The following is a 25,565-nucleotide window of genomic DNA, read 5'->3' as shown; positions in this document are numbered from 1 at the left end:
CTGTGAGGACAGGCGGGCAAGAAATAAAACTATTCTTCTTCTTCTTCTTCTTCTTCTTCTTCTTATTATTATTATTATTATTAAACCTAAAATTACAATATTTTGGTCTATTAGCAGTACTGCCAGTTGGTTCAATAAATATCTGTATGCAAGTTGGAAGTGATCTGTGAATTCAGTGGAGTAGATTTTTTTTAATAAAAAGGACACATCTTTATTTTCCTTATCCATTTTTAATTATCTGGTTTTTTTCTGATAATGATATACAGTATCTGGTATAGGCTGCTGCTAAGGTCATGGAACAGATGGGACTTGGGGCTGATTTGCAATAGCAGGCCTTATACTGCTCTTGTTCCGTAGATACATTACTTTTAAAATGGCAATCCCATGATCATAAAACTATAAGGCTGATGTGTGTGTATTACAGTAAGGATTAATTTATATAAACCACTACCAGGAAGAGAAGCAATTATACTTAATGAGCCATACAATATGTTAAAAGTCATTGTTATAGAACATATAGATATGACCTGAAGCATAACTTGTTTTAGATCTTGGTGATAGTGTAATTATTTATACCAGAGCGAGGCTAGGGGAACAATCTATGTGAGCTGAATATTGATGAACTTTATCCCTTTGAGGATTACCATTATTTGTGTCCTTTTGGCATACAGATGGCTTATTTCTGAATGGTCATATAGAACAAAAAATTAAATAATCTGCAGTATTGTTAGCCTTTAAAATTTCAGGGAATTATTGTGTTAATGTTTTGTTTAAAAAATGTAAAAGTTTGTGAGAGAGTTTCAAAACCAGAATACTGTCTGAATTTTTACAAAATTGAATGCACAGTACTTGTACATATATTGCATTTTAGCAAAATGTGAATTAAAGCATCATTTTTTTTTTTACAAAGGTTAAAAATACTACTTTTTTCAGGGAACAGCCAGAAAGTTTTATGTGAAGCCTGAGTTTTAATTTCCCTCTTTCTTTTTCTTGCTCTCTTTTCCTTCCCAACATAAAATTCCAGGAAGTCAAACTTTTGAAGTCTTGAAATTTAAGACATGCAACGACAAACTGATCCACCCCCAGTAACAATGCAGGGGATTCAGGCAGTGGAGGGAAAAAATCCTGTTGTCAAGGCATCCTTATTCACATCAACCAAAGGGAGCCTGGAGTGTAGCAGCAGACTCTGTCTGAAGAGGCAACGCTGCCACGAGCCACCATTGGAAGGAGCTGTCTGCATCTCTCGGTGCTCTACTGAGCATGTCCCAGAGGAGCTCTATGCCAGCAGCACATTATGCAAAAAAGCAGCTCGAGCAGCTGAGAGGGAGGCAGAACAAGCCTTTGCTCCACTTGCATCACCGCTGCTTGAAAACAAACCTGGATTACCCGAAAGGTCTCCGCTGCCAGGCCAGCTGAATGAAACCGAACGACATGACTTGATTCCTGATGCTGCACCACTGCAAAGCAATATGGGGAATCAAGATGGGAAACTGAAGAAGAATGCAGGTGATGCACACGATGGAGGTGAGGATGCTTCAGGGCCCAGGGATGCGGATGGCACAAAGAAGGGAGCAGGGAGCAAAAAGGGACTGGGGAAGCATGGCAAAGGGAATGAATCGGGTAAAAAGAAGGGCAAGTCAGAGTCCCGAGGCTCTGTGTTTTCCAATCTGCGGATCAGAAAGAATCTCTCCAAAGCAAAGGATGGAAACAGCAGCTCAAGAGAGGATGTTTTAGAAAGCCAGGCCTCACAAACAGGGGAGCTAGACAGCGCTCATTCAGTCCTCACCAAAACTCCTGATATTAGCATTTCTGCAGATGAGGGGGGTCTCTCAGACACAGATGTGGAACATTTTGAACATACAAATGAAACTCGCCCAGCTGCAGCCGAGCCGCAGGATGGACAAAGGACCAGCTCCGGCTCCGATACGGATATATACAGTTTCCATTCAGCCACAGAACAAGAGGATTTGCTTTCTGATATCCAGCAGGCTATTAGACTGCAACTGCAGCAGCAGCAGGGGGCAATTAATATTGGAACTGAGCAGAATGGCACCAAAACAATGGGCCTACACATGGCTAATTCTCAAGCAGCCCCCTTCGATTTTGAAAGGTTTCTTTCATTAAGCAGTGACAAAGACAGCAGTCCAGAAACAGAACAACCTGTCTCAGCTAAATCGGAAATTGCAGACTATATCCCTACAAGTGATATCGAAAGTGGAGTGAAAGGGGTGACAAATGGAACAGGGCATTCCTGCAGCAGTGTATTTGATGTGCAAGAAGAACATAAGCAGTTGCCAGAAGAGCAAAGGCAATCTGCCAGTGAACAAAAAGCTGCAGCAACAGAAAATGGGACTCTGCTAGCCAGAACAGTGTTTAATTTCCCATCACCAATTGGGGAATCGGAAACTGAGGTGATGGCTTTTGAATTTTCAGGTTCAGAAAGGGAGGAAGAGGATATTGCTGACACAAGCCACAGCCAAGCTGAAGGAGCCAAAGACAGGAAAAGGAGTATATCAGCTAGCAGGGAGGCCTTAGATGATGGCTTTACTGCTACAATAAAAAATGGAACTCTGTCCTCCAATGATGTCTCAAGTAGTCCTATGCATAGTTCCAAAGGTTTAAAGCCCTTTCCTCCCATTAACCCATGCTATATCAAAACCACCACTAGGCAGTTGAGTTCTCCAAATCATTCGCCCTGTCTGTCGCCATCCCAAAGTCCACTCTTCAAAAGGAGACGTGAGTCTGCTCAGAGGAAAGAAAATGTGTCATCCAAGAAGCAGAGGTCATCCAGTTTGGCTGGTCCATTTAGCCGATCAGCAGACTGGACAGATGAGGTTTTCAATCATCGAGGTGATGTAGCTCAAAAGTCAGGCTCTGCAGATTTCTTGGAGTACAGACGGAGTAGAGACGGCTTCCAGGGAGAGAGAGTGCCTTTGAATCACTTGAGAAAGTCCTCTGGGACTCCAGCTTCCACTGACACCTTCCCCAATGTTTTTACAGGTGAGTGCTAATTGTAAATGAACATTAGCTGTTGACTCAAGTCTTAGGAGTAAGCTCTTCATACAGAACTAATAATGCAGGTTTTCTATTTTAGATTAGATCAGTGGTTCTCAACCTGTGGGTCCCCAGGTGTTTTGGCCTACAACTCCCAGAAACCTCAGTCTGTTTACCAGGTGTTAGGATTTCTGGGAGTTGCAGACTAAAACATCTGGGGACCCACAGGTTGAGAACCACCGGATTAGATTAAAAACCCAAATTCTGCATATATATATATGTATGTGTGTATATATATATATCAGATTCCATTGGAAATGAATGTATGGCAAAGCATCAATTTAGAACTCTTCTAGGTGAGATATATTAAGTATATGCATTGGGCAACTAATATTGTGTGTAGTAATAGTGTCTTGTGTGATTAACATTCAAAGTGCTTTACATTCTTAATAGGGAGCTACTCATCTTTGCAACAGGGTGCATTAATGAAAGCTAATGATCTGACCAAGGCCTCCCAATGAATAAATCTAGACCAGCCAAACACAATTGAATCTAGACCAGCCAAACTACACACGGTTTTGTTCACTGGGCTGATTTCTTATATAACTTTTGATACATTTCTGTTTCCTAATATTTTGTGTCTTGTTTCTTTACAACAATATTGAAAGTTCAGATGTTTTCCATTCTTGAGAACATAAACTTGGAATAACAATGGGCAGTGAGCCAGATTTCAGGCCCCTTCTCCATGCAGATATCTACTGAAACCTTACATAGTTTCAGTATTGATTTCCACAGCCTTGCTTTGCTTTATTCTGATGCTTAAAACCATTTTATGAAGTTAGTAGTGAGGTACCAGGCAAGAAAATTGATGGAGATGCTTTTTGCTTTGCTTCAAATACTTTTTGGTTCTGACCACTATAATGATATCTTGTGATGCTCTGTTCAAACCCAGAAGCACTTGAGAGAAAGAGAAAACAGCTCAACACTTCACTTGCATCAGGTGCACTTTTAAGAAAGATTTATTACCCAGTGGGTTGCACAAATAGTTTTGTACACATTAGCTCTTACTCTTGACACTGTCCAGCTAAAACATATGGGATCTGCCCCCCTACTACTTACAAAATGATTATGTTATAGGTCCCCAAGGCCTTGATGTACCCTCAAAAATCCATTATAAGAGTCCAGAGGTTTTCGGACAGTGGTTCTCAACCTGTGGGTCCCCAGATGTTTTGGCCTTCAACTTCCTGAAATCCTAACAGCAGGTAAACTGGCTGGGATTTCTGGGAGTTGTAGGCCAAAACATCTGACGACTCACATGTTGAGAACCACTGTTGTAGGAGAAAAGGAAGTATGTGCAATAGCTGCCTGGCCTATCCCAACAGTGTTTAGCAGCACCATAGGATCTTACGTTTGTAAAAGTGGTAACAGTGTCAGCTAGAACGAGCGCCCTGAAGCAATACCAGATGTTTAACTATGCTGCATGCTGACACTGAGACTTCTGGGTTGGTATTTACTGTGCCTCAGCTTCTCGGCCGAATGCCATCTGGTAGCTAAACATTGACAATATACAGTATAATCTATAATTCCATTTATGTAAAAGCATGTCTTAGGATGCATCTGCTCTGTAGAATGAATGCAGTTTGACACCACTTTAACTGTCATGGCTCAATACTATGGAGTCCTGGGAGTTGTAGTTTTCCAAGGTACCTTACCCTTTCTGCTGAAGAGTGCTGGTGCCTCACCAAACAATAAAACCCAGGATTCCATAGAAGTAAACCATGTCAGTACTACACTCATTTGACAGTGTAGATTTAACTTAGATCAAGAGCTGACCAACCATCTTGCCTTCCAGATATTCTTACATTGCACTCCCTTTCAGTTTTAGTCAGCATAGTGAAAGGTAAATAATTATGGCATTATCTAAAACTGTCTGGAAGAACTTGGTAGCCCATAAAGATGCACTGTATGCCAAAATAGATATTATTTTAGCACCAGCATCCTATTCTTTCCTAAACCAAGCAAATGGTTTTTCTAATATTCCACTTCTTCCATCTTGCACAAAAGAGTTTTGCATATGACCTGGGCCATCCATTGGTACAAGTTCTTGAAAACAATTTATCATTGACATGGTTCTTCACTGAGTTTGTGTGTTAGGTGATGTTTCTCCATTGGAGCAGATGTTTTGTTCTTCTTCATTTAGTCACATTGACTCTAGCATGTTCTGAAGACATATTAAAGAATAATACTCTGCAGAATGCAATGACCAGAGTTTTAGAAGGTACTGCTGTCCAAAGTTTTGTTCAATTCACACTAATATGTTTTGCTGAAACTACAGATGTTATAAAGATTATTGGATTGTAGAAATGGAAAGAGGATTTGTTTATATTCACCTCCTTGATGCAAAAACGTGCCTTTATAATTCAAGACCCTCTATTCAAAATAAGACAGTATTTTGGGGGAAAGAAGTTGCACAAAAGTATAGTTTTATGTGTGAAAGTTAATACTTTGTGCAAAAATAGTGTATCATGCATTAAAAACATGACTTATGCACTACAATTTTTTTTGCAAACACTTTTTAAAAAAATAACCAAAATTTCTAAAAATACACAAACTATCTCATAATCTAATTCAGCAAGGAGAAAACATTTGACCTTTTCAATCTTGCAAAGAAAAATGAACATTTTCTATTTCTATTTTATTACAAACGCTGATGGGTAGATCATTAGTTAGAAGTAGAGATCTTGTTTAACATGTGTGAGTCATACACTTTCACTGGTGTATTTAGATGGAGGAAAGGGCTACAAATGGACTGGTGTTTTGGGTAATTGGTAGAAGGCATGAGATAGGAGAGGAAGTTGTGTCCTTCACCATTGTACTGTGGACTTGCATAAGATTTGTGTAAAAGGGTATTAGATACTCCTTACACTAAATGATACATTTGTGGCTAGACAATGTTTATATTCTGTTGCTTTGAGATCACGTGGAATATTTGAGTTTTGTTTTGTTTTCATACATATACACTATAATCTATATTCACAGGTTTCATTTATTAATATCTCACAAAATATGGTTTCTCAAGATATTTTCAGGGTTCTTCAATGTGAATCTATGGTATTATGGGAAAATCGCCATATGAAAGCTCTCCATTTTAATAGAATTCACTATCACCTGTGTTTTTGTGTGTTCATGTGATATCCCCTGTGAATACAGGGACTGTACTGTATTGCTTGGGTCCACTGGTGGCGCAGCAGGTTAAACCACTGAGCTGATGAATTTGCTGACTGAAAGATTGGCAGTTCAAATCCAGGAAGCAGGGTGAGCTCCCACTGCTAGGCTCAGCTTCTGCCAACCTAGCAGTTTGAAAACATGCAAACCCCAGGTCTCAGCGGTGGCCAGGAGAGCTTTTGCACAATTAAAACTTGTGCGCCAGCTGCACCCGTACCTTGGGAAGTCGGATCTGGCCACAGTGGTCCACGCTCTTGTTACATCCTGAATAGATTACTGCAACACACTCTACATGGGGTTGCCTTTGAAGACTGTTTGGAAACTTCAATTAGTCCAGTGGGAGGCAGCCAGATTACTCACCGAAGCGTCATACAGGGAGCATACCACCCCTCTGTTATGTCAGCTCCACTGGTTGTCGATCCAGTTCCGAGCACAATTCAGAGTGCTGGTTTTGACCTACAAAACCCTATACGGTTCCGGCCCAGCGTATCTGTCCGAACGCATCTCCCTCTACATCCCGCCTCGGAGTTTAAGATCTTCTGGGGAGGCCCTGCTCTTGGCCCTGCCTCTATCACAAGTGAGATTGGTGGGGACGAGGAGCAGGGCCTTCTCGGTGGTGGCCCCTCACCTGTGGAATTCACTCCCTGGGGAAATTAGATCATCGACACCCCTCCTTTCCTTTAGAAGGAAATTAAAAATGTGGATGTGGGACCAGACGTTTGGGTAATCTGGCAGATAAATAAAGGACAACGACGACTGATAGGAATGGACAATGTGGAATGAATTTATGGATTCTGAGCTGGTGAACATTGAGCATGAGATTGATTTAATTGACTGTGATATATAATTGATTGTTTTTAACTGTTATAACTGTTTTAATTGCTGTTTATATATGTTTATCTGTATTATTGTGTAGGCATCGAATTGTGCCTTTTGTAAGCCGCCCTGAGTCCTCCCTCGGGGGTTGAGAAGGACGAGGTAGAAATACACGAAATAAATAAATAAATAATGTGAGTAGCTCGATAGGTATCGCTTCTGCGGGGAGGGCATTCCATGCAGTCATGCTGGCCACATGACCTTGGAGATGTCTATGGACAATGCCGGCTATGGACAATCTTCGGCTTTGAAATGGAGATGAGCACCACCCCCCAGAGCCAGACACAACTAGACTTAATGTCATGGGAAACCTTTACCTTTTACTCTATTGTTTAGTGTTCAACTACTATTTCTAGAGATAAATACACTCATTATTTGAATCAAATGCTTTTATATTAAATTGTGAAAACTATTTATTTATTTATTTATTTATTTGGAGTGCTTCTACCCCGCCCTTCTCAACCCCCTAGGGGGGACTCAGGGCGGCTTACAAAAAGGCACAATTTGATGCCTAACAATTCACAAAATACAGTACAATATACAATATACAATACACAAATTTACCATATAATGTCAACAATTATCACTAATTAAAACAGTCAAACAATATACTAGCAGCAATAAAATCATCTTGTGGTCAATGTTCGCCAATTCATAGTCCGTAATCCATCTAGCACCGTCATTATCCTTTCCTACTCTGGTCGTCATTGGTTGTCTTTGTCCATCTGCCAGCTTACCCGAAGGCCTGGTCCCACATCCAGGTTTTTAGCTTCCTTCTGAAAGCAAGGAGGGATGTTGATGACCTAATCTCCCCTGGGAGTGCATTCCACAGGCGAGGGGCCACCACTGAGAAGGCCCCCTAATGGGTTGGTTGTTCAAAATTAAAATATGGAGTGCTCTATAAAATCGTTTGTTTTGATCTATTTGGAAATTCTAGCTGAGTCAAATTATTATGATGCTATTATTATAACTGTAGCTGTTGTAGGCTGTATTTCAGAGAAAAGAACTGGCAAAGCCAGCTCTGAGGATTCTTTGCTCAAGAAAATCTTTACAAAGTTAACATAAATAAATCAACAGGCAATTTGAAAGCATATAAATGACCTATAATATTAATCATCAGTTATTAGTGAAAGTTGGTAGACAGACAACTTTTTCATCCCCAGTTGGCCAGGGCAACTTCATTAATACACTTTACAAAAATGATTTGGATCCTGATAGAGATAACTTTTTTCATTAGGATGAGTACTCTCTTCCCTCGTTTCCCCATTTAGCTGAATAGCTGGATAATGGAAAAATGGTGTGGGTGGGATACAGACAACCATGAGTGTAACTATCTTTGTGTTCTCTGTCTGAGGTTTGTTATTTTCACTTTATTTGAAATGTTGGAGGCAAACATGAAAATTTAATCAAGACAAGAGAGAGGTGCCTGTACTGGATGGGATCACACTCCCCCTGAAGTCACAGGTCTGTAAGTTGGGGATCCTCCTGCATTCAGCATTGAACCTGGAGGCCCAGGCATCTGCGGTGGCCAGGAGGGCCTTTGCACATTTAAAGTTTGTGTGCCAACTATGTCTGTTCCTTGACATGCCAGATCAGGTCATGGTGGTACATGCCTTAGTTGCATCCTGTTTGGATTACAGTAATGCTCTCTACATGAGTTTGCCATTGAAGAGTTAAGAAAGTTCATTTGGTCCAAAGAGCCATGGACAGGTTGCTAACTGGTGCTGGCTACAGGTAGTGGACAACCCCCCTATTACAGCTGCTTCACTGGCTGCCAGTTTATTTCTAGGCAGAATTCAAAGTGCTGGTTATGACCTTTAAAGCCTATATGCCTCAAGTCCAGCCTATTTGGCTGATCACATCTCCCAGTATTAATTTGCCAGGACCCCAAGATCTTCAGGAGAGGTCTTCCCTTGGCCCCACCTCCATCGCACGCTCGGTTGGTAGGGATGAGGTAGTGGGCCTTTTCTCTCGTCTGCCCCTCAACACTGGCACTCCCAATGGCCACATCCTTCCTATCTTTCCAGCCTCAGGCTAAAACCTTTTTATTCAGGCAGGCTTTTAAAGATGGAGGTTATTAAGATCAAGTTGGGGGTGCTGTGGTTTTAGGCATGAATAGGCTTTTAATTGGTTTAAACAATTCATATTGAATTCCATTTTAACATTTGTATATTTTTAGATTTTTATTGTATTATATTGGTTTTATTATGAGCGACTTTGTGAGTGAGGTATTATTATTATTATTATTAACTGGTGGGACCATAAGCCAGAAAAAGTTATAGAGAATGAACACGTCAAGTTACTCTGGGGCTTCTGAATTCAGACAGAGTTTTGAAGCACAATACTCCTGACCTCACAATTGTGTTAAAAAAAGTATGGATTGTCGACATTGCAATCCCAGGGGACAGCGGGATTGAAGAGAAACAACTGAAAAAGCTGACGCTATATGAGGATTTAAAAATCGAACTGCAAAGACTCTGGCACAAGCCAGTCAAGGTGGTCTCAGTGGTGATCGGCACACTGGGTGCAGTGCCTAAAGACCTTGGCCTGCACTTAAACACAATCGGCACTGACAAAATTACCATCTGTCAGCTGCAGAAGGCCACCTTACTAGGATCTGCATGCATTATTCGCCAATACATCACACAGTCCTAGACACTTGGGAAGTGTCCGACATGTGATCCACTATAACAACCAGTAGAGTGTCTGCTGTGGACTCATCTTGGTGTGTTTCTAATAATAATAATAATAATAATAATAATAATAATAATAATTTGACTATGCTTTGTATATTGCTTTGGCATGGTAAGATGAAGGGTAGTACCAGGAGGTTTTATAATAGGTAAGAAATATTTGGAATTTGGAATTATTTGGAATTTGAAAATAAAATGCAGCTCCTTTTAATGGAAATCGTTGATGTGGACTGCAACCTAGAATTAATTGAAATCAACTGCTTTATTGTGAGAAATACTTGACAGAATGTTGGACAGATATGTGAGCAATGGGATCCTGATAGACTTGTATCACAAAGCTTTATTCAAATTTAAAGGTCAGATGAAGACATTCAAGTGTTTGCCAAAATATGTGACAGCTAAAAATGGTACACAGGTGAGTCTGTGCATATTAACCCACCCCACCACATCATTCCTGGCCTTAGTTTGTTGAATTGCGTGTTCTGAAAAGACATTCTTCTTGGATTTACTTGAATGTGAATGGAAGACCTGATTAGGCAATGGTTGTGTTGTTTGTGTTCAAGTATATGCTAGAAGGGTATTAAAATAAACCTGTTCAGCATGGGGCGAGTTGGGAGAAACAAGAATGCATGGGTGGGTCCAATAAGCCTGGCCACCATCTGTTACCCATGTATGACATGCCTAGAGTTTCAGTTTGAGGGAAAAGGAGGAATATGAATAAAGATAATATGGTAGCTATAATTTATTCAGGCATACTCACAAACCATGGTTTTTACTTGGCCCAGTGTTACTTGTAGGTAGAGACAAAGATAAGGTAATTACCTTTATAGAAAAGCTATAAATTTGGTTTATACTTTTAAAGATGCTGAGTACCACTTGTAGCTAAGTACTTCTGATTAAGTAGCTGTCACTGTATAACTGCATTTCAAAATGACGTTCCATATTGCAGTAAGATTCACTTACCACAAAACAATCACATTAAAATCACAGGCACTACTCTGGAATCTATGGTGGGCTGCCAAAAATAAATGTGTACTCCTACTGTTCATTCAAATCACACAAGAGAGCACATGAATCTGGGTATTATGGCTGAAGTCATCACAACAAATCTCAGTACTAAGCATGCTATTTATATTTTATTGCATTTTGAATTGCAGATTCAAATATTTTAATATTTAGAAGGAACACACTTTTTTATTTCAAAAAGTGCATAACTTTATGTCAGCAATTCCTATATTGCACCATCAGAGAAGTGTTAATGTTCTGCAATAAATGAATAGAATAAATGAAGCCTCCATCCACAGAAAAGGCTGCCTGCTGAGTCTCTCATTTGCACTGGCCTTGTTTCCTTTCAGTCAGCATCTCCTGAGAACAGGCAATTCTACTTTCCTTTTCTTCTTCCTTTTCTATTTTTTTAATCTTTTTGTGGCATTAGCTGCAATTGAATGATTCCATTGCTCCTGATGAAAAGAGATAGAAGAATGTCCCAGTAGATGCTTGCAAGGGTTAAATTCATTGCTAGTTTCCAAGCCAAATGGGGGTTAGGGAATGCCTCAGCTGTGAGAGGAGCCTGAGAACCATTTCATTTATTGCTCCTTTTCCTCATCCTTCCAAAGTGAATGGGATTAAAATGACAGGCAACCTCATCCACATTTTCTCTCTGTGTGTGCATAGGAGGCAGGGGTATGACTCTCTCCTTTATATAAGATTGGCTGTTCTCACATTAAAGGCTTTGATCTTTCCAGTTGTGGTTCTAACCATTATGTGCTGCATTTTAATAAGCTTTCTGAATCCCTGCTAGCTTTTGTTATGATAAAATCGTAGAACATATATATAGAAACAAATCTGCCCTTCCTTGAGTGCTTCTCTTTAGCCTCTTCCCTTCCCTTCAAGATGTTGTTTCACTGCAAGTGCTTTTTTCTCATAGTCTATTGTAGTTATGAATGAAGCAGGTTTTCTTTTGCAGCACAGTCTCCCTTGCTGTGAGTAGTTGTCACTTTTTCGCATGCCTATGCTTTTGAATTTGGGATCTGATTGTGTAATTTTTTAATGTGTCTTCTGATTGTCACATTGTTGTATCTACTGAAACCAACTGGTGTTTCTCGTGCTCAGAAAAGTGAACAGTAGAATTGCTATTTCAGAAAAATATGATTTGAATATGCTTGGAATCAAGACGGGTTTTTTATTTTTGAATACTTACATATACATATTGAGGTATCTTGGAGATGGATCATAAGTTAATAAGTGATATTCATTTATGTTTTATACAAACTTTATAAATACAGGGTGAGGCAGCATAACTTCCTTTTTTAAAATGCGCGCCATTCAGTCAGTTGAAGATGTAGCGGAGCGCTAGTGGTCTTGTTTGAGAGGCGGGAGTATAAAGTTTTGTCCTGACACAGTTCAGTCACCATCATGTGTTGGAACAGTGAGGAGTGTGCTTTTGCAATTGAGGCCTACTTTTGGAGCGGATTTGGAGTGGCCGGATCGCTCTCCAGATTTGGCCCCTTGTAATTTTTTTCTATGGGTTTTTTTGAAATCCCATGTTTATGTGAACTGTCCAAGGACCCTACAGATTTGAAGACCAACATCCAGGAAGTAATTGCCAACATAATGCCTGCAATGCTGACAAGAGTCATGGCAAATGCCAGAAATCGGTTTACTCAGTGTATGGAGAATGAAGAATGGGGGGGACATCACCTACCTAATTTGATCTTCAAAACTACATAAAACAGTACTTTAGGTATGCACCTACATTATAAAAAAATAAAAATTTCTGATTCATACAATGGGTTTTATTAAGTTTTGAAAAAAGGAAGTTATGCTGCCTCACCCTGTATAACCTAGTAATTATATATACAATATTTGTGTGCATTGAACCATCAGAAAACAAAGGAGTCATTAACTCAGTGACGTATGTAGCTGATTTATAAAATAAAATTCCAGAGTGTTTTGGGTTTAAAAAACCATATAACTACAAATATTCTATATTATTTGTTCTTTGGTGAACTTAAAAGTAAAGTGGGGGATTGTGATTTTCTTTTTAGAGTAGACTTTTGTGATGCAGGAAAAAAAATTAAACAGTAAGAAGGTAACGGTGCTCCATGCAGTCATGCTGGCCACATGATCTTGGAGATGTCTACGGACAATGCCGGCTCTTCGGCTTGGAAATGGAGATGAGCACCACATCCCAGAGTCAGACATGACTGCACTTCATGTCAGGGGAAAACATTTACTTTTGCCTTTAATGTGATGTTGATGCTGATCAGATATCAATAGTGAGTTTAAGGAACCTAGGAAGATAAATTATACCAGGTACAAACTATATTCTGTCTAACCCATTGCTTTCTATTAACCTCTTAACTGGGTACCTGTGTTCTTTCACATTACCTTCCTAACAATTTTTCATTCCAGACATTGAATCTGGGACTATCCTGAGCAAGACGGTTAATAAGGAATGAGATCTTGGAGGTCTCTCATTCATAAGGTTGTCATAAGTCAAATCAACTTGACAGCCCAGAATACACAGTCTATAAATTTGATTAGACCAATAGTAGATAGCTTGATAGCCATGTTCATGGATTATAAGTCAGAAGTCTGGTGAATAGCTGCAGAGAGTCAGTGATGGCTTTGGCAGTTGGATACATTTAGCTGGGAAAACAGAAGAATGAGAGGAGATATAGTAGCCATCTTCAAATATTTGAAAGGATATCATATAGAAGATGGAGTGAACTTGTATCATTTTGTTTCAGATATCAGTATGCAAACCAATTCAAATTAAAAGAAAAAAGGTTCCACATAAGCATTAGGAAGAAAAAAAGTAAGAACTATTGAACACTGGGAATACTGCCTTGAGACAGAGGTGGAGTCTCCTTCTTTTGGAAGCTTTAAAAAAAATCAGGTTAGATAGTAGGGCTGGGCGGTTTCGTTTCGTTAATTCGTAATTCGTTAATAATTCGTTAATTTTTTCAATTACAAAACGATAACGAACCATTCTGGAGCAATTTTTTAAAAAACGAATTTTTAAATAGTTTTGTAAATGCTTCGTATTTCATTATTGTATTTGTTTCGTTATTGTTTTGAGGTCGTTTCGTTATTATTTCTGCATGTCTGGGGCAAGTTTTATGGTTGTTTTTTCGTTTAATTAGTGAAAAAAATCTATAATATCACACCAACAGTCAACAACAGAGGGAGAGGGAAGCTTCAGAAGTTTTTGGAGGTTTTTTAGCGTATTTCGCGGTCGCGTCCGCCATTAACGAATCGATTCGTTATTGTTTCAGAAATCGATTCGTTAATGTTTTGTAATTTTTTTCACATTTACGAAATTTCGTAAATATCGAACTTTTTTAAAGGAAAATTTTGTAATTATTTTAAATAACAAAACGCAACCCCCCCCCCCCAAAAAAAAAGAATCGATTTTAGAAACAAATTTTTCCGTTGTTACCCAGGCCTATTAGATAGCTATCTTTTAGGAGTGCTCTAGTTGTGTATTCCTGTATGGCAGGTGATTGGACTTGATGGCCTTTAGGGCTTCTTCCACTTCTTGGTTTTTGTGATTTATTACCTCTGTGAAATTGAATTTAAACTGCGCAGCTCATACATTTTAAGTTGCATAAACCAGATATATGTCTGAAAATAGTTGTGGCAAAGCAAGACAGAACAACATAAAATTGTAACTGCAGTTGACTTTTTTATTGTCAGATTGAAAGATTTGTGTATCTTCTTTAACACTGTTACATTCATATTCCTGTTGGATATCAGTGTACATACTAAATATAATTCCATGAGAGGATTTAGGTAAAAATAACTCCTGATTGAGGAATGAGTTACACTCCCACACAAAGCTTCCCACGTACTTGTCAGTGAATGGTGATTTTCCATTTTATGCATACCATAACAGATTCCCTGCATGCATAGCGAAGATATAGGATCTGAAATATTTGCATTCATTTTATCTAATCTGCAAAATTTTAACAATGTTCTTGATTACAGCAGACAATAACAAGTAGTTGACCTAGTTTGCAGTGCTGCATCGTTGGGCTTTTTGCCATGTCATTTTTTGAGGAGCCCACATGTTCTTTTTTCTGGTTAAGGATTTTCTGACATATGACGTAAATGGTAATGAGCAGCTGTAACTGTGAAGTTACCATACATAATCCATTGCTGTAAACTTTGCACAGAACATTCCAATGAGATATAAGGACTGTGGATTTGATAAAAACCAAGGTATTATATAAAGCTTTAGCCTATTTTAAGAAAGAACTATACCATGCAGCTATGCCGAGTGAATCACTCCTCTTCTGTAATCAGATGCCTCTATAGCATTTGCAGTCTTATATAGTGCTATCAGTTCAATTCATGGGAAGGTGTTTATCTTGGAAATGTGAGAGATGTCTTGCTCATTTATGTCAAGATTCTGTTTCACAATGGAAACATCTAACTGTTATATATAGGTAGTCAAATACAGTTTGGATGATTCTGTCAGTTGGAAAACTTTAGTGACCTATCACCACTAATATAATAACTTCCAAATGATTTCTCCATCTCATGTAAATCGGTGTTGTGTTTGGGGTGGCATATTGGTGGTATGCCTACAGACAGGTTTCATCCTGATGTGCCTAGTTAAAGATTGATTTGTAAGGGAGAAGATTTTTGTTCAAAAATTCAAATTAATGGAGGTGAGAAATCACAGAAAATTAGTTCCTTGCTCAAATAGTGTGAATAAAACTAGAGTATTGAGACTAAATTTGGGGTGGATACAAATGTATCCAATTTATGAAAGACTTTCTCCAAGTAGTGGGATTTCAAGGAGGTATCATGTAAATCTCCAAATAAGGGAAACTTTTTGTTTTGTCCATATGTCTGCCTCTCTGTCTATAATGTAAAGTCTGGCAGATCTAAAAGTGATGGTGCAGGAAGGGTATCAGGCCATGCTCCCATTAGATGGGGTAAAGGGAAGTCGTTGCAAAGAAAGTGAGTGAGTTATATAATTGGGGTGGGAGTGAGGTGAAGAAGCAACATCAGGAGGAAACTCTTTGTGGTAATAGAAGGAAGGAAGGTTTTTTAAAAAATGGAGTAGGGGCATACAGGTTGGTGATTGTTGCTATTGTTGCTGTGTGTCTTCAAGTCATTTCTGAGTTATGGTGATCTCAAGGCAACTTATCATGAGGGTTTCTTGGCAAGACTTTTTCAGAGGGTCAAAAGGAAGTGAAATGCCATCTATATTCCAACACAGACTTTTAAAAATAAGACATCCTTTTAAAAAGTCTGCAAATATCAACAATAAATTTTGAGTAGAAATTCATAACCAACAAAAATAACAAATACTTCAACAAATGGGGAGGGATATTCCTTCTATAGGATAGAATGCACTTTCTGGAAAAAAAGAAATCCTGGTGCAAAAACTGGAAAATTGCACTTTGTGTTCACTACAGATTCAATATATTTAAGACATTCTTTCTCCAGTGCAGTACAACATCTTGTCAAGGCCACTACTCTTGAGGAATCCTTGCATCTGAATGTCACTTCAGGTTACATGTAGAACCTATTGCTCAACTAATGGTCTTTATCATTAGATTGCAACAGTTGCATTACAAGACCAGGTCATACTCCTCCTATTTCATTGTTATAATGGTTTGCTTTGAACTGATATAAAGTTAATTCATGGCTGAAGCCCAACATGAATGCTTGGTGGTTCCTCCAACTTTATTTATTTATTTATTTATTTATTTATTTATTTATTATTTAAACTTATATGCCGCCACTCCCCTGGAGCTCGGAGTGGCTTACAAGAATAGCTAAAATCTAACAAAATTTAAAAGCAATTTAAAACAATTTAAAACAACACTATCAAACATTAAAAGCCTGTCGAAACAGGTATGTCTTTTTAAAGTAGCTGTCTCATCATCAGCTCCTAGGAGGAAAAGAACCTTTTTTCAGTTTACTTATAAAATAAAATCATGGAGTATTATAATTTCTGTAAGTGAATGGACTTATTTTTTAATTATATCAACATTAATGATTGAGCACACACATATCCCTATATGCTTTCTTAAATTGATATGTAGTAATTTTAGTTCTTATTTGGAAAGGGTACATTAGTTTGTCAGGAATTTAGATCCTCCTAAGGTTTTGTGGGAGAAGATCCTTTTTTGTAGAAGAATGCGTTATTTAGTTCTTATCTTTTCACATTGCCATTCTTCCAATCATTTTTAGGACAGAGAGTATGTGCATGATCCAGTGAATTTTATGGTCCATAGGGAATCATTAGCTGGATTTCTCATGTGCTAAAATGTTGAACATTTATATAAATTCTACATGCATTTTTTATTTCAAAAATCCTAACATTATGACCTTCCCACATTATGACCTTCCCACCTTTTGATCAGATGCTGTTTCAACCTTTTCATTTGTATGTTTGTTTTTTAATGCAATACAACTGTTTTGCTTTGGTTTGGTTTGCTCCTGACACAATAAATAAAATAAATAACCTTTTCCATTGCCTTTTTTTCTTTTTCACTGGTCAATCTCTCAAATAAGAGAATGTCTTTCTTGTGATCCCCTCAACTCTTTCAAATTTGTCTTCAATTGTCTATCAGTGTCAATGCTACTATCAGTCTTCAGTGTCCTCTTTTCCTCTATTCTTGTAGTCTTTTTGAACACTATCTCCTTCCTCAGGCTCTATTTTACTTCTCTGTTATCTTTCATCTAGTCAGTCTTTTAAGTTGAGTGTGAACGGTGGGAAATGTGTTTCTAAGCATGAAAATATCTAGAATTAAAGTGAGAAATAGTATATTGTTGCATATAATTATGCACTATTTGGACAATTATGGGGTATGGTTTATGTAGTAGAACCTGTAACTATATTTATGTTAGGAATGGAAAAATTGCCAAAGGTATTCATAAAATGATCAAAATATTGTTTTTTGAGTGTTGAAAACTCACAATGAAAAGATCGTATACTTTTTTAAAAAAGAGAAACAGCATTTTTATACAAAAAGCAGCGTTTTGATAGAAAACAATATGTTAGTACAAAAATATTTATTTCTGCACAGATTTTTTTTTGCACAGAAAATTGTGTTAATAAAAATTTGTCACCTGTGCGACAAAGGACCCTGTGTGGCCTGGAGGCTTCTCAGTTCTTTTTTTTTCTTTTCTTTTCTTTTTCCCCCCTCCCTGCTTTCCTTCTCCTTTCAAACTTTCCTGAGCACATTGTTCCCCCACTTTTCATGTATCTATATCACTTTTAATCTCATTATTCATTAATATTCTTTCCTATTACGCTCTACGCTTGTGAGCAAATTTTATTCTTAATAAAAATATGTTGAAAAAAAAGATTTGTCACATGTAAAATTCACACATGGTGATTTTTCATAAAAATGCCATTTTTCTGCACAGATCCTTTCCAGATATTTTGGGTTATGATTTCCACAGTCACTTATTAATATGGTCACACTTGAGATAGCCAAGATTAAACCCCCAAAGATCCATGGTTTCACATCTCTGGCAGATGTAGGAAACCTTGGACCTTTTTGATACTTTGTCCTTGAATTTTCGTTAGCTCATATACATTTGGTTTTTTTTTTAAAAAAAGTGAATGCTTCTTCCCAATCTCATCTGTATATATGACATATCTAGAGGTTTACTCAAACATTTCCACCAGTGCTTTGCAGAGGTCTAGTTCTCTATATGCTTAAAATGTAATGTACATATACATCCACCCGCCTCCTATCTCAAATCAGATCCCATTAGGCTGAAGTCAACTCAAGGATAGCATGTCTCAAAATCCACACCCCCTCATGCCTGCTATAATGTACATTAAGCCTGAAACAATGCACTTTTAAGAACTCACCAGAAAGTCCAGAATAAGCCAGATAATGTGCTGATCATAGTACATCCTATGCAAAACTAGGATATGAAAATATGGAGTGTTTTTCAGGATACCATCAATTCTGACACACACTTTTTTTAAAAAAAAACATTGCAACACAACTGTCCAGAATGTTAATCACTCCCCTGGGAAAGAAATCACATCATTCCCATGGGCATTCTCACTTTCTGCTCCTTAACTCTCATTTCCTATGCCCTGCCATGGTCTAACAATGATCCTGAACAGATACACACCAAAACTAGTTCAGTGTTGAAATTTCCCTGGCATTTCAACATCAACATTTGAGGCATCGGGATATATGTTGGTGGTGTTATTTGAGGTGTTATCTTTGTTGAAGTGATGTAGAACTGTATTATGTTGCACTAGCTGGTTCAGGGTTCTCTTCCATGATTTTGTGTCCCATAAGATAAGAACTAGAGTTATATTATACAAAGAGGTATGGAATTTTAAAATGTATTAAACAGGGAAGTTCAGCAACAGAGTCTGCAGCATCATTAGTCTAAATGGGTTGCCATTCTCCCAATACTCCTCCCACGACAGTTGCTGTTAGTCTGTAATACTTAGTTTTGGAACAAAAATTGCCAAGCATCATTACCATTGCTGCCTGGAAGATTTGGGACAGTGTAGTCCAATAAAGTAACCCCTTAAAGCTCTGACTGCTGGAAAACTATAGCTTAAAAGAAATTACATTTTTCCTTTTGCAGTGAATGTTACAAAAATGATGGTCACATTGTAGCTTTAGGTGGGCTGTGCTCCAAACAGGTCCATTTCATTTCTATTATAACTCAGGTACAGATGGTATATAACAGTTGGCTTAATCAAATTATTTATAACTGTAGATACTTCTGGAATCACTTCTCTGTTATCTTTATATTTAGAAATATTGATGAAGCCAAGGATCAATGTTTGCATTCACTTTGTCTCTTGTGATAAATGTCCTCTGTTCTGGGGCAAAGCAGTGTCACTGACTACAGTATGTAAAAAGACAAAGTTGGCAAGTCAGTTGCTGCTATTTATATCCCTTAGTAATCAGACTGTAAAATCTGATGTCAGGCTTTTGCTTCCAAAGCTTCCGCTAGCAAACCCTTCTGCTTCGTTCCTCAGCCCATAGCAACATCTTTGTTGCTAATTTTCTGCCATCCCATTTAAGACGTTGCTTTGACTACAGTGGGGCACTTCTGCTCTGAAAGCCTTGTACTGTGATTATTCAGGCATGAACAATTCCCATTTATTGCATGAAACACTACCTTAGAAGAACTCGAGAACAGCAGCAGTAAGAAATTGCAGAGAGATTATTTCGTTGATTGTACTTCTTCCTGAGGTTGCAAGAGAGTGTGATTTTTTGGTCTTATTCCTAATTAGTTACATGAAGATCAATACATGCAGGATGTTTTGTATCTGCATACAGAAATAGAATCCATATCTGTCACAATCATTATGAAAGGGAACTTCTACATGGTAGGCCTGAAGTCACAAAGGAGTCTGAAGTATACCATGTATGATGCTTTGGTATACTATTTACAAGATTCGAGAATTTGTCACACGGCCACCAGAATCGCTGGATGTCATCTTGTGTTGTGAGGGGGTGAGGGGAATCCTGTGCTCTACTTCCTGTGTGGCCCGGCTCAAAGAAAAGGTAATCCCATGGGAGGAAGCATGGATCATGTGGCTTCCACCCATGGATTCCAATTGCAACACAGGAAGCTCCTGTGTTGCTGTGGTGGTGACATGCTTTGGCTCCATCCTACTTCACCCACGGAGCCCCTCCGGCATTGTTTGATGGGAGCCAGCGGGCTCCGTGAGTGATCTGGGCTAAACTGGTGCATAGTAACAATTTTAGCCCTTTATGATGAGGTGGTTGGTTTTTCACACATTACATGAATTGACTTCCTATTACCATATGTACCCAGTGTTGTCCAGGCATATATTTTTGAATGTTACTGTATTTCTTCAATTGTAAGATACAATCGATTGTAACATGCACCCTAATTTCAGTACCACCACCACCGAAATATGTAAGATATGCCTGTGATTCTAAGATGCACCCCATTTTTGAGATCATAGAATCATAGGATCAAAGAGTTGGAAGAGACCTCATGGGCCATCCAGTCCAACCCCCTGCCAAGAAGCAGGAATATTGCATTCAAATCACCCCTGACTGATGGCCATCCAGCCTCTGTTTAAAAGCTTCCAAAGAAGGAGCCTCCACCACACTCCGGGGCAGAGAGTTCCACTGCTGAACGGCTCTCACAGTCAGGAAGTTCTTCCTCATGTTCAGATGGAATCTCCTCTCTTATAGTTTGAAGCCATTGTTCCGCATCCTAGTCTCCAGGGAAGCAGAAAACAAGCTTGCTCCCTCCTCCCTGTGGCTTCCTCTCACATATTTATACATGGCTATCATGTCTCCTCTCAGCCTTCTCTTCTTCAGGCTAAACATGCCCAGCTCCTTAAGCCGCTCCTCATAGGGCTTGTTCTCCAGACCCTTTATCATTTTAGTCGCCCTCCTCTGGACACATTCCAGCTTGTCAATATCTCTCTTGAATTGTGGTGCCCAGAATTGGACACAATATTGTTTACATAGAAGTGAAAATTGCATCTTAGAATTGAAAAAATACAGTATTTATTAGAAATACTCATTGATAGTTTTTTTTTTTTATGAATGGTTCCATTAGAAAATGCATATTTAAGCAATGCTGGCTACATAAACTCATTCTTTATAGAAGTTTCAGTGCTCAGTTTCTCAGTACAGATTAACTTGGATTAATTCTTTTCTCCATGCATAAAAATACGCTGCTCTGAATCCTATATTCATTGCTCTGAATAAAGGATTATCATCAGAACTGAATTATTACCCATGTTTTGTCATCTTATGGGCTCATTTCTCCCTTCTCCAGCTCAAGTTGCCTTCCCCCTTACTATCACATGCGGTTTCCCTTCTGTCCCTGGCTTGGTCCCATGTTGGTCCCCAGATTAGTCTATGAGAACATGGTTAGTCACCAGTGTTCTTAGGGCTGCCTGTTAGCATGCTAATACTTAGCATGCACGGAGCTGGAACAGAGCCCCAGCAGAAGTAGCCCTGTTTCATGTGATGGGGTCTGGCAGGCTCCATCCTGGCTGCAACTTGGCAGCATCCTAGGGCAGTCAAATAGTGCCATGTGATGAGATCCTTACTCCGACATGGGAGACTTTCAACAGTAGTGCTACCATCAGCATAATCTCTTGCCTCATGGAAAGATGCAATCTCAACATGACATAGAAATAGTGGGATGTTTTCACTAGTTCACATTTAAAATAAGGAATGAATAAAGCCATTAATGGGTTTCACTGGTATCAGGCTAGCATTCTTCAGAAACTTTTACATAAAAGCGTCCATTCTTAGAGGACTGGCAAAAAATCAACAATGCTCCATTTCACCCAAGCTACCAAAATTGCATACTAACTCTGAACAGATTTGTCAAGAGGAATTCCTTTTTCTTGTTTTTTGGGGGAAGTGGGGGTTTGAGATAAACATTGCCAATGCACATCTCTATCAGTTTTGGATAGAAGTGTGCGTGTGTCTGTACGCATGCAAACATATGTGCATACCCGTGTATCTACTATCAAAATCATATCTCTTCTTTGCTGTGTGAAAAATGTACCAGTTTCTGTTGTAAGTTTTCAAATTCTGGATTTTTGCTGGGACAAAACAAAACTGTGTAATCTTGGTACAGAACAGTAATAAAAATGTTATTAAGCCATTGCTAGGGTGCTAAATTATCAGTGAAAAATATTTATAGAAAGTTGGAATTAGAGTAAAGAGACAGATTTTTAAGAAACCAAATCTGCTTTTCAAATATTTTAAGAGGGGGTACCTCACTCTTTATAAGTGACAAAAACTGCAGTTAGATATAAAATGTGAATTAACCTTTCATAAGTTTGCACTTCTTAGTGTTTGTCTCTCATGGAGCTCTACGAATACTTACAAATGTACACCCATTGACCAATTGGTCAATTTATACTGTAAATTGAATAGATTGTGCTGCTGGATTTTGAGTTTTACTTGTTACATAATCATTTGTGTACAATATTGCCAATCTACTGGGAACAGCCCTAAAGAACCATCTGCCCTCAGCAAAAGTTCAAACTCTTAATCTCTCTGCTTCAAAAAACAAACAAACACAAAAACAAAATTAACTGAATGTAGTGAGAACTAGACCGATAACATTTAAAGCAATTGAGGATTATGTGAAACATTCTGAAATAGGAAAATATAATGATTGCATTCTCTAATCCTTGAACATTTTGTATGATATAATTCAGTGTGCAATAAATCAGGAATCCATCGCAGTGTGATCATTTGTAAATATATGCAAGTACCTGTTGCAAGGTGGAATAAAATCAATGATTTTTTCCTCCTATTAAAAGCTGGTATGTATTGACCCAGGAGTCCTTTATGTTTGCCCACCTGTCTTCCCAACAGATTTGCAGGATTTTTTTATGTAATGCTGATGAAATCATTCCAGATGTTCACAGTGATATTTGTAGGCATTCTATGTTTTGTAGGCATACAATAGAGTTGGGAAAAAGCAAGCATCTTGGTATGTAAATACAGTGACTAAGGGGCATGCTGGGTTTTGGCCATTAATAAATGAAAAATATGAATCTTTTTTGTCTTTGTTTGTATTTTGTTCAGTATTTGCCATTTTTCATATTCTTACTGAATTGCAATTTTTACAAGAATCCTATACCTTAAGAGAGGACCTTAGTTTCTGGTAGAACATATAGTTTGCCTGCATATAGCTCCAGATTCAGTTTGATAGCCAGTACCCTGCTCAAACTCTCAAGTCGCAAAATTTTATGGGATAAAAAATATATATGCCTATTATGTTTTCCCACTTTTTCCATCTTAATAAAGAAAATCTACAGATGAAGAGTGAAGGCCCATCCAGACACGCCTTGAACCTGAGACCTGTCTCAGTTTTATCGGAGGCATCCAAATGACGCCTCAGGTAAAACTGAATTCTAACAAAGCAGGGTTTCCCTGCTTTGTTCCCAATTAATTAGATACCTGGTAAGACCCGGATCTTAGATATGATCCGGGCCTTACCAGATCTGGGCCCTGTGTGGATTGGGCTCAGGGACCATGTCATGTGATCCCCAGGCTCAATCCACATAGTCATCTCAGTTTTTCAGACTTTATGAGCCCAAGAAACTGAGAGGGCACCCACCCTTCCCCCAAAATACCAAAATAAGCCATAAAAAGTTTTAAAAACTTACTGGGTCTTCCTGGCACATAGCAATAACGCACCGCACCAGGAGATTGGGGGGCGGGGCAGAACCAATTCTCATCCTCCCCCCCCCCCCCCACCGGTCTGCTGGCACATCATTTCTATGCACCAGGAGGACTGAAAGATCATCTTAATAGTGGCTCAGTAAGTTATATTAATTTGAAGGTTCTTTGGGGGGGGGGGCACTTTGGAGTGCCGGCTGGATGCCATCCTGGTAGTTACTAGGATGGCATCTAGACACCCACTCCCCCACCCCCAAATTCAGTAATCTGTGGTATCACAGAATTACCAAAGCATATGTCTAACTAGAGGTCTCTCTCACACATGTTCAAAATCATGGTATATTTTACACTAAAGTTTCATGTTAGCATACTTTCTGCTAAATGGATCACTGATTAGTGTAAGGAATTTAGTGGTCTATCAAAAATCAAAATTACCATCCTATACAAAATTGATTTCTTTAAGTAATTAACCATATTTAAATTAAAGTAAAGGGAGTTTTCACACACACATTTCTTAACGAAACAGAACATCTTTTGAAAAAAATGTATTTTTGAACCAGGGCAAGGAGAACCAGATGTAAACTCTCAATGTGGAAAAAGTATATTTGCACAATTATAGTACTATAAGTTCATTTTAACTATCAGAGCTTAATCGAATAAAATCCTGGGGTTTGTCATTTGGCCAGGAACTAGAGCTCCCCAGCTGAGAATTCTAAATATCTCTCCCAAAATTAAAAATCCCAGAATTCTATTGGAAGGAAACAATTCAATTGAAGTATAATTGTGCAATGGAAAAGGACCCTCAGACACAGTTATCTACAATTCAAATTGTATGTTGTTATATACCTATTTTTCACAAAATTCCTAATGCAGCTTTTAAGCAGAGGAAACACTATTGGTACAGAAAATAGTATTTCTATTGTGATGCATTATTTTCTGAACAGAAATGTTATTTCCTGGGGCAGAACATGCTGTACTTAGGCAATTATTCTATGTAAAATGAGCACGTGGATTATTTCCCCACAGAAAAATGGTATTGCATACATTTTTCCAACCATTTCCAAATATTCCTTTCCATCCTTAATCCTTCAAAATATCTTTGCTACTCTATATGTTTAAGTATGATCACTTGAATGTGAGCTCCTACTGTTCTTCCCACCACCTGTCCACATTTCTCAGGAGTCAGCAATTCATTTCAGCTTTTCCAGACTTCTTAGTCAGCTGCTTTGGTCTTTTTTTTCCCTTTTAGGCTTCCGTTGGCAGTCTTCTCTTCTCTGCACTTTTGCAATCTTCACTTTAGTCTGTTCTGCATGGTGTTATCTGTGTTAAAGGAGTCTGTTAATTCTAAAGCGTAATCGAAAGTTATGCGTCATTTCATTTTTATTCTTCCCACTCCATTGAAGATAACAGAAACATCTTACTTGGCAAAAATAAGACGTTGTAATATGTATTACTAGTGTGCCATTTTAGTCAAATGGGAAGGGCTGTAAGAGATATTTGCTCCTTGGATTTTTAATTAAAGAGACCTCACAAGAACGTTTTACTTCCTCCAACTGGCATGATTGATTTACAGCATTTCTGGGGAATGGCTAAATTATCTGGTCATTTAGTCATAACA

At 38.4% G+C, this 25,565-nt stretch overlaps 1 protein-coding gene across 2 annotated transcripts in view; it reads left to right on the top strand.

Annotated features, from left to right (window-relative positions):
- The first annotated feature begins 1,160 nt into the window (after positions 1 to 1,160).
- FMN2 (formin 2) overlaps positions 1,161 to 25,565 on the top strand; it is a 187,865-nt gene continuing 163,460 nt past the window's right edge. For both annotated transcript variants that reach the window (XM_060753881.2, XM_067464831.1), the window contains exon 1: positions 1,161 to 3,000. In XM_060753881.2, coding sequence (XP_060609864.2) covers positions 1,470 to 3,000 — 1,531 coding nt within the window. In that variant the 5' untranslated portion in view covers positions 1,161 to 1,469. The remainder of the gene's footprint in view (positions 3,001 to 25,565) is intronic.

Source organism: Anolis sagrei, chromosome 1 (genome assembly GCF_037176765.1).
Source record: "Anolis sagrei isolate rAnoSag1 chromosome 1, rAnoSag1.mat, whole genome shotgun sequence".
In the NCBI taxonomy this organism is placed as follows: domain Eukaryota; kingdom Metazoa; phylum Chordata; class Lepidosauria; order Squamata; family Dactyloidae; genus Anolis; species Anolis sagrei.
The sequence above is the reverse complement of the archived record's forward strand: the minus strand, read 5'-3'. Positions and strand labels throughout refer to the sequence as shown.